General features: G+C 36.8%; 1 protein-coding gene across 4 annotated transcripts in view; it reads right to left on the reverse strand.

The window, feature by feature from the left end:
* The window catches only part of MMS22L (MMS22 like, DNA repair protein), a 127,297-nt gene extending 116,690 nt beyond the window's left edge, over window positions 1–10,607 (reverse strand). For 2 of the 4 annotated variants that reach the window (XM_029944611.1, XM_029944608.1), the window contains exons 1-8: window positions 10,503–10,607; window positions 9,785–9,959; window positions 8,598–8,723; window positions 7,213–7,262; window positions 5,428–5,515; window positions 5,157–5,334; window positions 2,083–2,173; window positions 143–273 (exon numbers count right to left, since the gene is read on the reverse strand). In XM_029944611.1, the coding sequence (XP_029800471.1) occupies window positions 143–273; window positions 2,083–2,173; window positions 5,157–5,334; window positions 5,428–5,515; window positions 7,213–7,262; window positions 8,598–8,723; window positions 9,785–9,945 (825 nt within the window). In that variant the 5' untranslated portion in view covers window positions 9,946–9,959; window positions 10,503–10,607. Of the gene's footprint in view, window positions 1–142; window positions 274–2,082; window positions 2,174–5,156; window positions 5,335–5,427; window positions 5,516–7,212; window positions 7,263–8,597; window positions 8,724–9,784; window positions 9,960–10,163; window positions 10,245–10,502 lie in introns of those variants that run through there. The other 2 variants (XM_029944609.1, XM_029944610.1) reach the window with 2 other exon arrangements.
* Between the last annotated feature and the right edge of the window lie 1,936 nt (window positions 10,608–12,543).

Consider the following 12,543-nt stretch of genomic DNA (forward strand, 5'->3'; position numbering starts at 1 on the left):
CGGTAAACTCCCAGATACTAGTAAATATAAAATTAGGAGAATTAACAAGTGAACAATTTCGGTTTAAATTCTTAAAAACTACACACATTAAGGAGTACTCCCATTAAGTATCAAAAATACAAATAAACTCTTAAAACATTACCTTGTCATACCTGTTGAGTGAAAGGCTTATTAAATCACAAAGGAGATTTTCACAATGTTCTTCAAATAGGCTGACATTAGTTAAATTGTCGCCTGCCAGATTCATAAACTGATGACCATATATAACTTGTTCTAAAAATGTAACAAAATATATTCTATTTAGAACTATAGTAGATTTTACTAATTTAGGAGGAAAAAAAATATAGACCTTTAAACTGACATACAGCAAAACTTTAACACAGTGTTAAAAGCAAATTCCTTTAGAGATAAAAGTTAAATTTGAGGACAGGTCCCTTCTTATATGACCACTGATAAACATTACCTACGAAAAGTTTTCAGTTCTCTCAACTACTACTTGATAGACTTCTCTTTTCTTAACGTGGCCATCTTCAAAAAGCAACAATGCAATATCACTTAAGGAAAAAAAAAAAAGAGGGAAGCACCTAGAAAATCTTTGCCAATATTTCTAACCAATAAATACTTTAAAATATTTTAACAAATGCTGAGAAACTAATCACATACACTTATTTTGTGGTGTGACTAGAATAAACCAAGGTAACAGATTAGTATACCTTAGAATATTGCTCTATGGAAATATTATTTGAAATACAAAGTCAACATGAGAGAATAAATTATATGGATTTGTATACATCTTTGTAATGTTTATGTGTGTATATATGTAAATGTACACACATACATGTATATACATACATGTATCTTTTAATTAGTTCATTGAAAAGCAGGTGTTGAGCTAATGGATATCTTTATAACTTAAGTAATTGACAATTTACAAATAAATAATATTTACAGAATACTGCCAAGTTGACAATGGAATCAAAAGGTGACAGAGAGCAAGAACAAAAAATAAACAGGCAATATATGAAATAAAAAAGTATTACCCATAATACATATAAGCTCCTAATAATTTTTTAAAAAAGAAACATTAGCAAAAGGTAATGAATAATAAAGAAAATATAAAAAATAAAATTATGTAAAGATGTTCAACTTGACTGGTACTCCAAAACCTGCAAAACAGATTGAATATTATTTTTCATGTATTGGTTGGCAAAAAAATAAAAATAACTGATAATATCCCCTACTGACAGAAGTGTGAGGCAAAGGCGTGCTCATCAATAGTGTATATAAATTGGGGAAACTATATGGCACTGAGCAGTGTTTTCAATATTAAAGCTGAAGGTGAAGGTACTGGGTGGCTTACTTAGTTAAGTGTCTGACTTTTGGCTGAGGTCATGATCTCACGGTTCATGGGATCGAGCCCCACGTTGGGCTCTGTGCTGATGGTGCACAGCCTGCTTGGGAACCTCTCTCTCTGCATCTCCCCCACTCTCTCTCAAAATAAACTTAAAAAAAAAAAAAGCTGCATGTGCCACTCTAAATTCTATGAATTTATTCTTCAGAATAACTTGTACATGTAATCTAAGATGTATATATACACAGGATATTGTGAAATATTATAGTATCAAAAAATGGAAATAACTGAAATATAAAATAGACTTGGCTAAATAAATTATGATAGAGCCATAACAGAGTCCTTAAGTTATGTACGAACATGAACAGATCTCAAAAACTATTAAATAAAACATTACTCAGAACACTGTGACAATGCTAATGGTGGTTAAACAAAGACAAAGATTCTACCCATGAATTTCTATATATGTATGCCAACAGACAGTAAGTATGGAAAGATAAATGGGCCAAACTGTTCTATTGAAAAAAGGAATAAGACTTTGACTTTTCACTTTGGTTACTTAAAATTTTAAAAACTTAAAAAACCCAGAAAGTACTTATTATCTATAATTTTAACACTTGAAACCAATATCACATTGTATGTTAACTAAAATGAAAAAAAAAACACCTGTAATTTTAAAAAGCAATAAAGACTTAGATAAAAATAAATAAATTAGGAATTCATAAACTTACTCAATTTTTCACCAAGCATGTGAAGAATTTCTAGCACCAGCCAATGGATATCTAAGTGGAGATGTAATAAATGCCATGATGGTGGATAAAGCTGTGAATGACATTATCAACTGTAACTGAGAATTCGGAGTACGTTACTAGGTATTTAATAGCACGTCACAACATTCCTCCATAAGCACAAGCAGAAAGAACCAATTACCTACCCACTACTCAAAAGTTCAGGGAAAAACTTGGTCTTGTTCAGAGGATTCTTTCACTGGAGATCTTTGAAAGCATATTTTCATCTGATGGTTTAGGACAGACTCACCTTGGGGATGCTGAAAAGACTTATATTAAAAGTCCCTTCCAACCAAACTCTGATTTTACTACAGCTGCAAGGCAGTAAAATAATTTTTTAACCACTTATTTTCATAATCTTGTTTTAGGCTTTCCTATAAAATATTTTAATAGGAGAACTTAGACTATTATGCAGACCCTACTGAGATGCCCATTAAGAAACTGAATTTAAGTGCAGTGAAAAAATTTACCTTTCAACTCATGCATTAAGATTCAAATCTAGGGGCGCCTGGGTGGCTCAGCCGGCTAAGCTTCCAACTTAGGCTCAGGTCATGATCTCATGGTTCATGGGTTCCAGCCCTGCGTAGGGTTCTGGGCTGAAAGCTCAGAGCCTGGACCCTGTTTCAGATTCTGTGTCTCCCTTTCTCTCTACCCCACCCCCAACTCATGCTCTGTCTCAAAAATAAATAAACTACATAAAAAAAGATTCAAATAATTCTGATTCAAAAGCCAGTGCTGTAGTAGGGTTGTCAATAACCTCCCTCCAGCCAACACCTGGTATCACCTTAAAAATAAATACAATATACATGTTCTCTTAAGGGAACAAGGAAGAGGCACCTGGCTAGCTCAGTTGGTAGAACTTGAGACTTTTGATCTCAGGGTTGAGAGTTCAAGCCCCACACTGGATATAGAGATTACTTTAAAAAAAAAATCTTTAAGGAAAAAAAGAGGGAACAAGGGAAGTATTATAGAGAGTTGCCTTATCAACTATACAAACAAAATAAAAAGCTATACTAATAAAGCAGTTTTGGCTCAGGAATAAATAAACAGAAAATTAAACAAAGGAAAAAATGGGAAAAAGAAACAGATAAACCTGGTATCTCATATCAGTGGGGAAAGCATGGGTCATTCAATAAAAGACCATTTATTAACTTATTCATTTGCAAGAAACTAAAGTTAGATTTACCACCTCACAGCATATTTTTTAAAAAAGAGATGAATTAAATATATAAATGTTAAAAAAAAAGTATGTCTTTAACAACAGTACAGAGATGATACACAGGAAAACCCTGACAAATATAACTACACATAAAACTTAAACCACCTACCTAGCAAGGCAGCTTAATTGTTTAAAAAAAAAAAAGAAAACTGATGAAACTATAATATGTAATGCTCATATCTCTAATAAATAAGTATCTCTAATAAAAAAAGTTCCTAGAAAATAAAAGATGCTTAATTGAAAATAGCAATTAAATCAACACTTCTCACAAATAAAATAGGTAAAATGCAAGACATACAGTCTTGAAAGATACTTTTTATTTTGTAAAATATTTTTGCTGTTGTTCCAGAACAGTATGAGTGAATGATTCTTTTGTTTACATGTTGAAGACTACATTACCCTGCTTTAAAAATTCAGTCTTCTGATCTTCAAATAACCTTTCTTTTCACATCTGCCTAATTTAAAAGCCTATGAAAGGCAAAATCTAGTTTCAGAACCTTTGCACACAGTCTTTATTTCTGCTGCTAGATAAATTGTTTTTATTTTCTTCAGCACTTGATGAATATTCAGAAAAAAACAGACCAATTTATAGAAACCAAAATGAAGAAAAAATATCTCTCCTTCCATAATCTATCCATGAATTTTTATTAACTGACATGATTAAAAGCAATTACCTACTTGCTTTCTACAGATTAGACATATTAAGCTGAGAATTCAGTTGGGACTCTATTTACTTTAATATTACATATATTGGTCCCTGATAAGAAGAGTGCATTTTTTTGTTATATTTCAAAAAAAAATACAAACATTTGTGCAGTACACTTTGGCAATGTCACCTTCCTAAAAATATTGTTCAGACTGGTAGAGTCAAACGGAATGAAAAAAGTTGAGTGTTCAGGGAATTCCATGGGTGATTACAATTTGCCATTCACATAAGCTCACATTTTCCTATGAAGAATTTGTTAATTACATCTATACACTGGGTCATGCTATCAGTACAAATTTTTAAAAACCAAGCTTCAGGGTTACCTGGGTGGCTCAGTCAATTGAGTTCAGCTCAGATCATGATCTCACTATTGGGACTGAGCCCGAGTCAGGATCTGCACTGGTGACTAAGAGCCTGCTAAGATTCTCTCTCCCCCTCTCTTTTGCCTCTCTCCTATTCACGTGCGATGACTGTGCGTGTACACTCTCTCTCAAAATAAACTTAAAAAAACCCCCACAAAACCCAAACTTCAGTAGGGATGATTATCACAGATAGAAAAAAGGGCACAGTCAAAACAATCTTAATTGTATTTCAGAAAGGTTTCAAAGGAAAGAACAGACATAACGACATGGTCTTGAAAGTGTAACTTGTATAAAGTGATCTTCAATCTTACTATAATATAAACTAACATTTGCCCAAGCCTTTATCAATGGGAAAAATGATAAAAATTTTTAAAAAACAGAGGTTATTTTATTTGCTTTCAAACTTTTACACATTTGCATGTTATAAACTGGAATTGAGAACAGCTATCACTGATTCAATGCCCATTATAGTCTAAGCACTTTATTTAATTTTAATTTATTTAATTGTCCTAAATTAACTCTAGGAAGTTTTATCAGTTATACAATGGGAAGACTGAGTCAAGAGGCGTTACTTGCCCAATGGCACATAATTAAAAGGGGAGCCAGAATTTCAACTCAGGGAGTCTGGTTCCTGGGCTGCGCACTTGACTAATTTCCCTCATTCTTGAATGAATATTCCTTATGGGAAGGAAAAACTGATGATTTAAAAATTAAATGAAACAAGTCAAACCTTAATCTGGTTTTGATTTACAAATGCTCCTGAATTAATACTGGGAAGTTCACATAGACGTCCAACATATAAAAGTAATCCATGAAGTTCATCAACCAACAAAGAAGGAAGCTGTGCCTCCACAGTCTCATAGGGATGAACAGGAACAGGACTCTCAGCATTCTGTACTTTCAGGTACCTAAAAAACAATTACGTACAATAAATAACCAGTCTGGAGAAACCTGCACTCAGAAATTCATTCAGTGATCAAAACACTCTTTTGACGTCCTACCTAAAGATGAAAACTTTAACATAATGAAGAAATGTCACGCACTGCTGCCTAATATTGTCTGCTTTGCTGTGCAGGATTGATATCTTCCCTGAAACCAAAACAGATAAGTGTTATCATAGTTTAAATAATTGATCAGTGGGTAGTTACAAAAAAAATTGTTTTGTAAGCCATACAAGCAGTAATTCATCATTTGTGATTTCATCCCTTCAGAATTTATCACATTCATTCATTCTGATCCCTACCAAAAAGAATTACTGCTTCCTGCTCCCTATATTTGTCTCAACATACCTCAGTGGTTTTGTCCATATGGTTGTCTCTGCCTGGAACTCTTCCTGCCCCCAAAACTTTGATCTACCTATTTTCTCCCTCATGTTTGTAGACCCAGATCCAGCATCACTCTGTGCTGGGCACATTAACAGATGAAGCCCCTGGTTCCACAGCGGCTTATACAGGCCACTACTACTACCATCTACCATGCTGATCTATGCTTGTGTCTGTATGTCCTACCAGCTGAAGACCCCTCAGCAGCATATTTTTCCACTTTGATTCATTATCACCTTACAGAGTACCTGGCATGAAGCAGGGACTCAGGTGATAAATAACCCTCAACATTTACTGAGCACATACTGAGAAAACAAAACAAAACAGCCCTGACAGGTCAATGATGTTCCCTACTGAAATTAAAGTTTTCATAAAACATCAACAATAATCAGACAGGGCCACTCTGTGATTACAGTGAAACAAGACAAAAACAAAACCTCTCTGTAATGATGTCTGAATACAGAAACAAGACACAATGCAAATCACAGAAAAACAAAATACAAACTGTTCTCCTCTTGCAGAGGACATGACTATTGCTTCTTTACTACTTAGAACTCTCTCTAGCCTTTCTTTGTCCCACCTCCTAGACAAAAATTAACATATTTAATTCAAGACATTGTCCATGTTCTTAACAGCATCCAACCCAAAATAAAGTCCAAGCCCCCTTAAACTCTACTCCAAATCAGCCAAGAGTGTAAACCCTACCACAAGCCCCTCCTTCTCTTTCTCTCTCTCAGCCACAACTGTTCCTCATGATGTGTACTTCTTGTTTCAGTAAGCTAAATTTTTCATTGACCAAAGATGTGTTCCAGGTGATCTTTAGTTGGTGGGCATCATTAAAAACAGATGTTAGCCGAAGCCCTTCACATTCATTATATCATTTAATCCTCACAAAACTCAATGAGGTGGGAATCAGTACCTAGTGTGAGACCAACAGTTAACGAGGGCTGGAACCCAGGCTGACCACAGTGTCATGATTACCAAAGGCTCCACTGTACCAAAATTGACAGGAAGGAGAAGTAGCTAGCCTGCACTAAAACATACTGCCCTTCAATTCTCTTCACTCCCTTCTATACAGTCCCTATGCTGAACCCTCCAAATCAGTTACCTGCTAAATATCAAAATCAAACACACAGAAAGACGATGACACTATGAAGTCTGGTGATTTCTCTTATAAGCTCTCCATCCCACTCCCCCCCATTAGCAAGTTGCTAATTCATTTTAGAAATGTTTAGTCTTACATCAATTTTATCACAGATATGGAAAAAATACTATAATTCTCAGCTACAACAAAATCTAAGTATCATATTTTTTCTGAACATTAAACACTATTCTGAACCTATAACCTAATGGTCTTCCTCCATATTCTTATGATATCCCAAAAATGTACCATAGATTCAGATGTGCAATTCACTCTAATGGGAATACCATTCCTTTTTGCCATTAAACATATTTAAAACTTACCAAAATCACAGCTGGCCTGTAATAAGGTTTCCAAGTTGTATAGCCATTGCCTAATTTAAAAAATGTAAGGTGAGAGTTAATTTCATCACCGTTTAAAGCATGTAACAGTTACAGGGATATTTCCAAACCTATTACACAGCTTTAGTACTGCCTCTCATTTATGGATGATGTTTAAAATACTTTGTGAATGTTTATTCAGATAGTGAAGACTTTGAAAAGATAGATCTTTGGTCTTCCAAAAAATATTTATTAAACGCTACATATATATACATTTATATATACATTTGTGTATGTGTGTGTGTATATATATATATATTTCACGATCAACGAGATACAGTATATCCTCAAAAGTTAATGATACTTATATAAAAATCCTAGGTTGACAGTTATATAATGAAATGTTACACTGTATCAGACATTTCTACAATAGGAATTCAGAAAAGGAATAGAATAATTTAGACTAGAGTTATCAAGGAAAGCTATATTTATGATGTCTCTGCTTAATTCCTGAAACTAAGCTCTTGTTATTCTTCCTAGTTGCCTTTCTTCTTTTTTTTTTATGTTATTTATTTGAGAGCGAGCATGTGTGCCAATAGGGAAGGGACAGAGAGAGAGGGGGAAACAGAGAATCCCAAGCAGGCTCCGAGCAGTCAGTACAGTGCCACATGCAGGGCTCAAATTCACAAACTACAAGATCAAGACCTGAGCTGCACACTTAACAGACTAAGCCACCCAGGTGCCCTCAAGAAATGCTTATTAAAATATTTAAGAGTGAGATAACACGATGCCTGGAGTCTGCTAAATATTACACTTAAACCAAAAAAAGAAGGAAAGGAGTAGATGCAGGAAATGCAATAAAACCTTGATGTTCATTGCCACTGAGGGAGGATATGTGAGGGTTCATTATAGTAGTGCTTCTACATGTGTATATTTTGAAAATTTCATTAAAAATTTTACTGACCAAATTAATCATATTAATTAATTATATTACTAATAGACAGTCTGAAAGATATATTTGGACAGAGAGTTCATTCTCTAAAACTCAATGAAAGATTATGACGATTCAGCAAAAGTAATATTTCAGTTTGCTTCCAAAATATAATATAGTTCAAAGACAAATATATGTCTTCAAAACTTGACGTCAAATATAGAATAAAAAGTCTGAAAAAGAATGAAGACTCCCTAAAACAAAGCTCATTAAGTAAAATCACTGCTCCATCAAATAATACTTGATTATTGTACTGATGAGATAATCAAGAACAACATGAACAACTCTACAGGTGCTTTTGTAATCGTGGTAGTAGCAACTACCCAGCAAAGTAATTTACAAACCTGAAGAGCAGCTAAAAACCTCAGAGGCAGTTAAAAAACAAGACGAAATATACCTGAATAAATGGAAGAGCACTCTAGATGAATTCACCAGTGCTGTTTCAGTAACCCACTGAATGCCAAATATTTCCACTGTATCTTCTTCGAAATTAGTTGGTAAGGGATCAAGGTTCAAAATTAATCTGAAAGGAAAACTCTGATTTAATCTCATAAAAAATATGCTAAATCCCATACTACAGCATGACTTTTTTGTCAGTGTATAAATCCACTTCGTGCACGACACGTCGACAATAATGTAAAGTCATGATACACCTCAGTACCTTACATATTCAGGAATACTACATTTAGGCTGTATGAAAAATTCAGTCAAATACAGTGATTTAAAAAGTACAAAGAGCAATGTAACTTAGGGGAAAATCTCAAAAAGAAGTCTAAGGAACATACTTTTGCCTATGATCTTAGGTTGAAGAATTTCATCTGTTGAGGGGACATTTAATTTTTAAAACAGCTAAAAGTTCCTCTGAGCAATGTCAGGAGCATAATCAAACTGAGTAATCTCTTTTGAGGTCTCAAACAAGAAACAACTATAAAATCAAAAATGGTTTCCTTTCTGACTGAAATTGCTTCAGCAGTTACTCCTAAAGTACTTCAGTAACTTCACTTTTACTGCAATTCGTTTACCTCTGCCCAAGGCTAGAACTTTGAAAAACACTCCTGGGAACTTACACAATCTGGCATATTTATTCAAAAGTTAAAACAAAAATAAGTCTGCAAGACTTCAGAATATAGATACACAGAATTAGAACTGGGGCAACAAGAAGAAAAAAAATGTGCGTGTCTAACAAGAATTACTGTGAAGCTCCACAATTTTATTTTATGTTTTAGAGGGTTATAGCATTTCAAGAAGCCCAGCGAGTTCAGAATTCACTTTAAGTAAAAGGGAAATTAGTAGCCAGCTTCCTACCCAAAACCAGAGGTAGCAGTGAAATATGAAAACATAAGTAGCAAGGACTTCCCAATATTCCAAAATCTTTTAGGTATGCTCCAACCAGGAAACCGACAACAGAACTGAAGCCTGAACCCATGTGATATACTAAACTGATTTATAAAAACATGGCTTGAACATCGAAGTTTAACGGATTGAAATCATAATTAAGGTTCATGCTTCACATACTGCTGAAAAATCTGCTAAGGGAAATATATAGTCTCCGATTTTTTATTTTTATTTTTATTTTTTACCCACCGCTTAAGGGATCCGCTAGAAAGGTAGGACTCTCCAGAAAAATGACTTCCTCCTCGGTGGTCAAAACCACAGGAAAAACAAGGGGGTTTGCACCATTCTCTCCCCAGCTCCAGCTCCAAGCTGTCGGTCAGGAACGTCGACGCAGCGGAACAGTTATCCATTACTTCCTTCCTGTCTTGAAATGTTTGGGGTTCATAAATATCATTCAGGACTCCAAAGAAATGGTGATGAGACTCCAGGAGGTGGGGCCAAGAGATAAACCTCAGAAAGTTCTCAAAACGTCCCCCCAACCACGAAGAAAAAGCCCGAGAAGCCGATTTCTCAACAACTCTCCCCACCCGACACCCCTACATAAAGGCTGTCAGAACTTAGAACGCACCCCAGACTGGCTGTGGCAGGAACTTCCTATCTGCACTCTAGGTAGGACTCTGCACCCGAAACAGCGGGAAAAGCAGTGTTTGCAGGATAGATCCAGCTTAAACTCCCGAACCCGCCGGGACCCGCGCAGCCCGCTACGTTACCAAACCGCACTGAACCGGTTTCCCGTCAGAGCAGTGGAAAAGCCCCCTTGCAAGCTCCGGGTGGAATCGGGACCGCCCGGAGCCAGTATTTAGTTCTCCCCGCGGGGAGGCAAGTCCCGCCAGCGTGGGCCGGGCACAGATCGAGAGAAGCCGGTGTCCTGCGCACCGGGGTTCCCCTCACTTGGTGCGCGGCGTACCTCCCCACACTTTAGGTCCCGGAGATCCGTCCCCAGCTTCCCAGACTACAACCCCGGCATCCGTGAGGTCTCAATCAGAAACAGGCGAAATTCCCGCCACTGCCAGCCCGCGCTCAGGAAGGGCGGGGCCACGGAGGGTTCCGCCCCGGAGGTCCGCTCTTGACGTCTCCGCAAGACCCGCCGGCGTTCCGCGAGTTCTCGCGAGAATCTGCTTTGCGCTCAAAACCGCGAACCGCTTTTCCTTGTTTTAGTGAGTGTGTGCCTGTAGCTTTAATTGGTTCCATTGACTGGAAGGTGGGGCCTCACGGGGCAACGAAACTGGTTCGGAGGCTGAGGTGAGCAGGGCCTAGGGACAGCTGGGCTTTCTTCGGGCAGGACCCTATCGATATTGCACAAGTGAGTCCGAAGCGGGTATATCATTCACACCCAGAGCCGCTCCATAATCACTTCTTGCCGCGCTAGTGCCCGCAACTCCTTTGTTGAGATCGAGGACGCCTATTGTTAATGGTTTGTGGGCAAGGCAAGTGCAAAAATAAGGCTAATACAGCGTTTAGAAGCACTGAATAGGTTAGATGGTCCTTGCTTTCGCTATACAACTGTTGCTCTCCTTATTTGCAATACATCTGGACAGGTTTAAGTCTCTTAAACCTGGTCGCTCTTGTAAAGGTGTAGCCCATGTGCAGCATTTTTATCTTTTGGAAGTATTCTTTAAGATCTACTCAAAAGACTTTCCAGTCTATATCAGAGATAACATTTAGGCAAACACTGACTTTAGATTCAAGAAAAACATGAGAATTGCTCACTCATATGTCTTATAATTTTGAGGTTCCCCATTACTCCAAACTAGTTTGTCCTGTGTTTAATTCCTACACAGAGAATGTGTCATAACTCCTCTGTTCAAACCAAATAATGCACATTTTCTAAATAATGGTATGAGGTGGGGAGAAAAACACAACATGACCTCTATTCTGACTGCAACCTAGGGACACTGTGATGAGTGTTATGTCCATTATGTTCAGATGATGTCCTCTGAGACTTGATGCTTTGTTGGGTATCGCTGCAGCTCTTTTATGGTCCATGTGAAGTTCTAACATGACACACAGTGTCATCTACCACAATCCCTAAGAAATAGTGCCTAGTTATGAGAATATTGGGCCCTGGCACTGTGTTTAGGAGAACTGGGTCACCAGATCATCTTTATTATTTCTTCCTTTAATCAAAACATTCAGATAGGTTCCTTTTTCCTTTTTCAAGCGTCTGATGAGTGATCAACTTGGTTGAACCAGTGAGTAGAATGAGAAGAACCAAAGAAGTTCTCTGTGAATAATTAAAGCTAATATATCACTAGGAATCCCCAACAAGTTAACAGCATAGTCAAGAGAAGTAATTAACGATGTTTTTCAAAGGGCCCCTTTTAAAGATATGGACAGAGTTACTGGAAAACAGAAAAGTAATGGTGAAGCATCCAGAACTCATCAGAGTCATTATCATCCTTAGGCCTAAGAGATTTGGGGAAAGAGGGATTACCAGACAGCCACCTGAGGAACATAGCTACTTAACCGACCTGCAACCCAGAAGGGAGGATCTGGAAGGGCTAAGTACTCAAACCACTTTCCCTCTACACTTCAGTGTCCAACTGGAGTTTTTGTTTATTGGCTAAAGCCAACCTAAAAACAGAGGGCAAGCATGTAATCTATAAAGTTCAGGCTCCTAAGATAGAGTCCAGGCTGAAGAAGGATAGAGAATGAATCCGACAGAAAGGAGTAATTTTATCAAAAAGACATAACAGTACTAAATGTGTAACAGAGCTTTAATATATGTAAAAGGAAAATATTATTACTTATAGGAAAATTACCCAAATCAATAATTGCAGACTTCAGCACTTTTCTCTCTGTAATTGGTGGAACAAGTAGAGAAAATTAGTATAGACTTGAATAGTACTACCAACCAACTTGACCTAATAGATTTGTAGGTGATTCAACCTAACAATAGCAGAACTCACACTTTACAAGTGCACGTGGAACATTGACGAGGGTAGACT

This window comes from Suricata suricatta, chromosome 7 (assembly GCF_006229205.1).
Source record: "Suricata suricatta isolate VVHF042 chromosome 7, meerkat_22Aug2017_6uvM2_HiC, whole genome shotgun sequence".
Classification (NCBI taxonomy): domain Eukaryota; kingdom Metazoa; phylum Chordata; class Mammalia; order Carnivora; family Herpestidae; genus Suricata; species Suricata suricatta.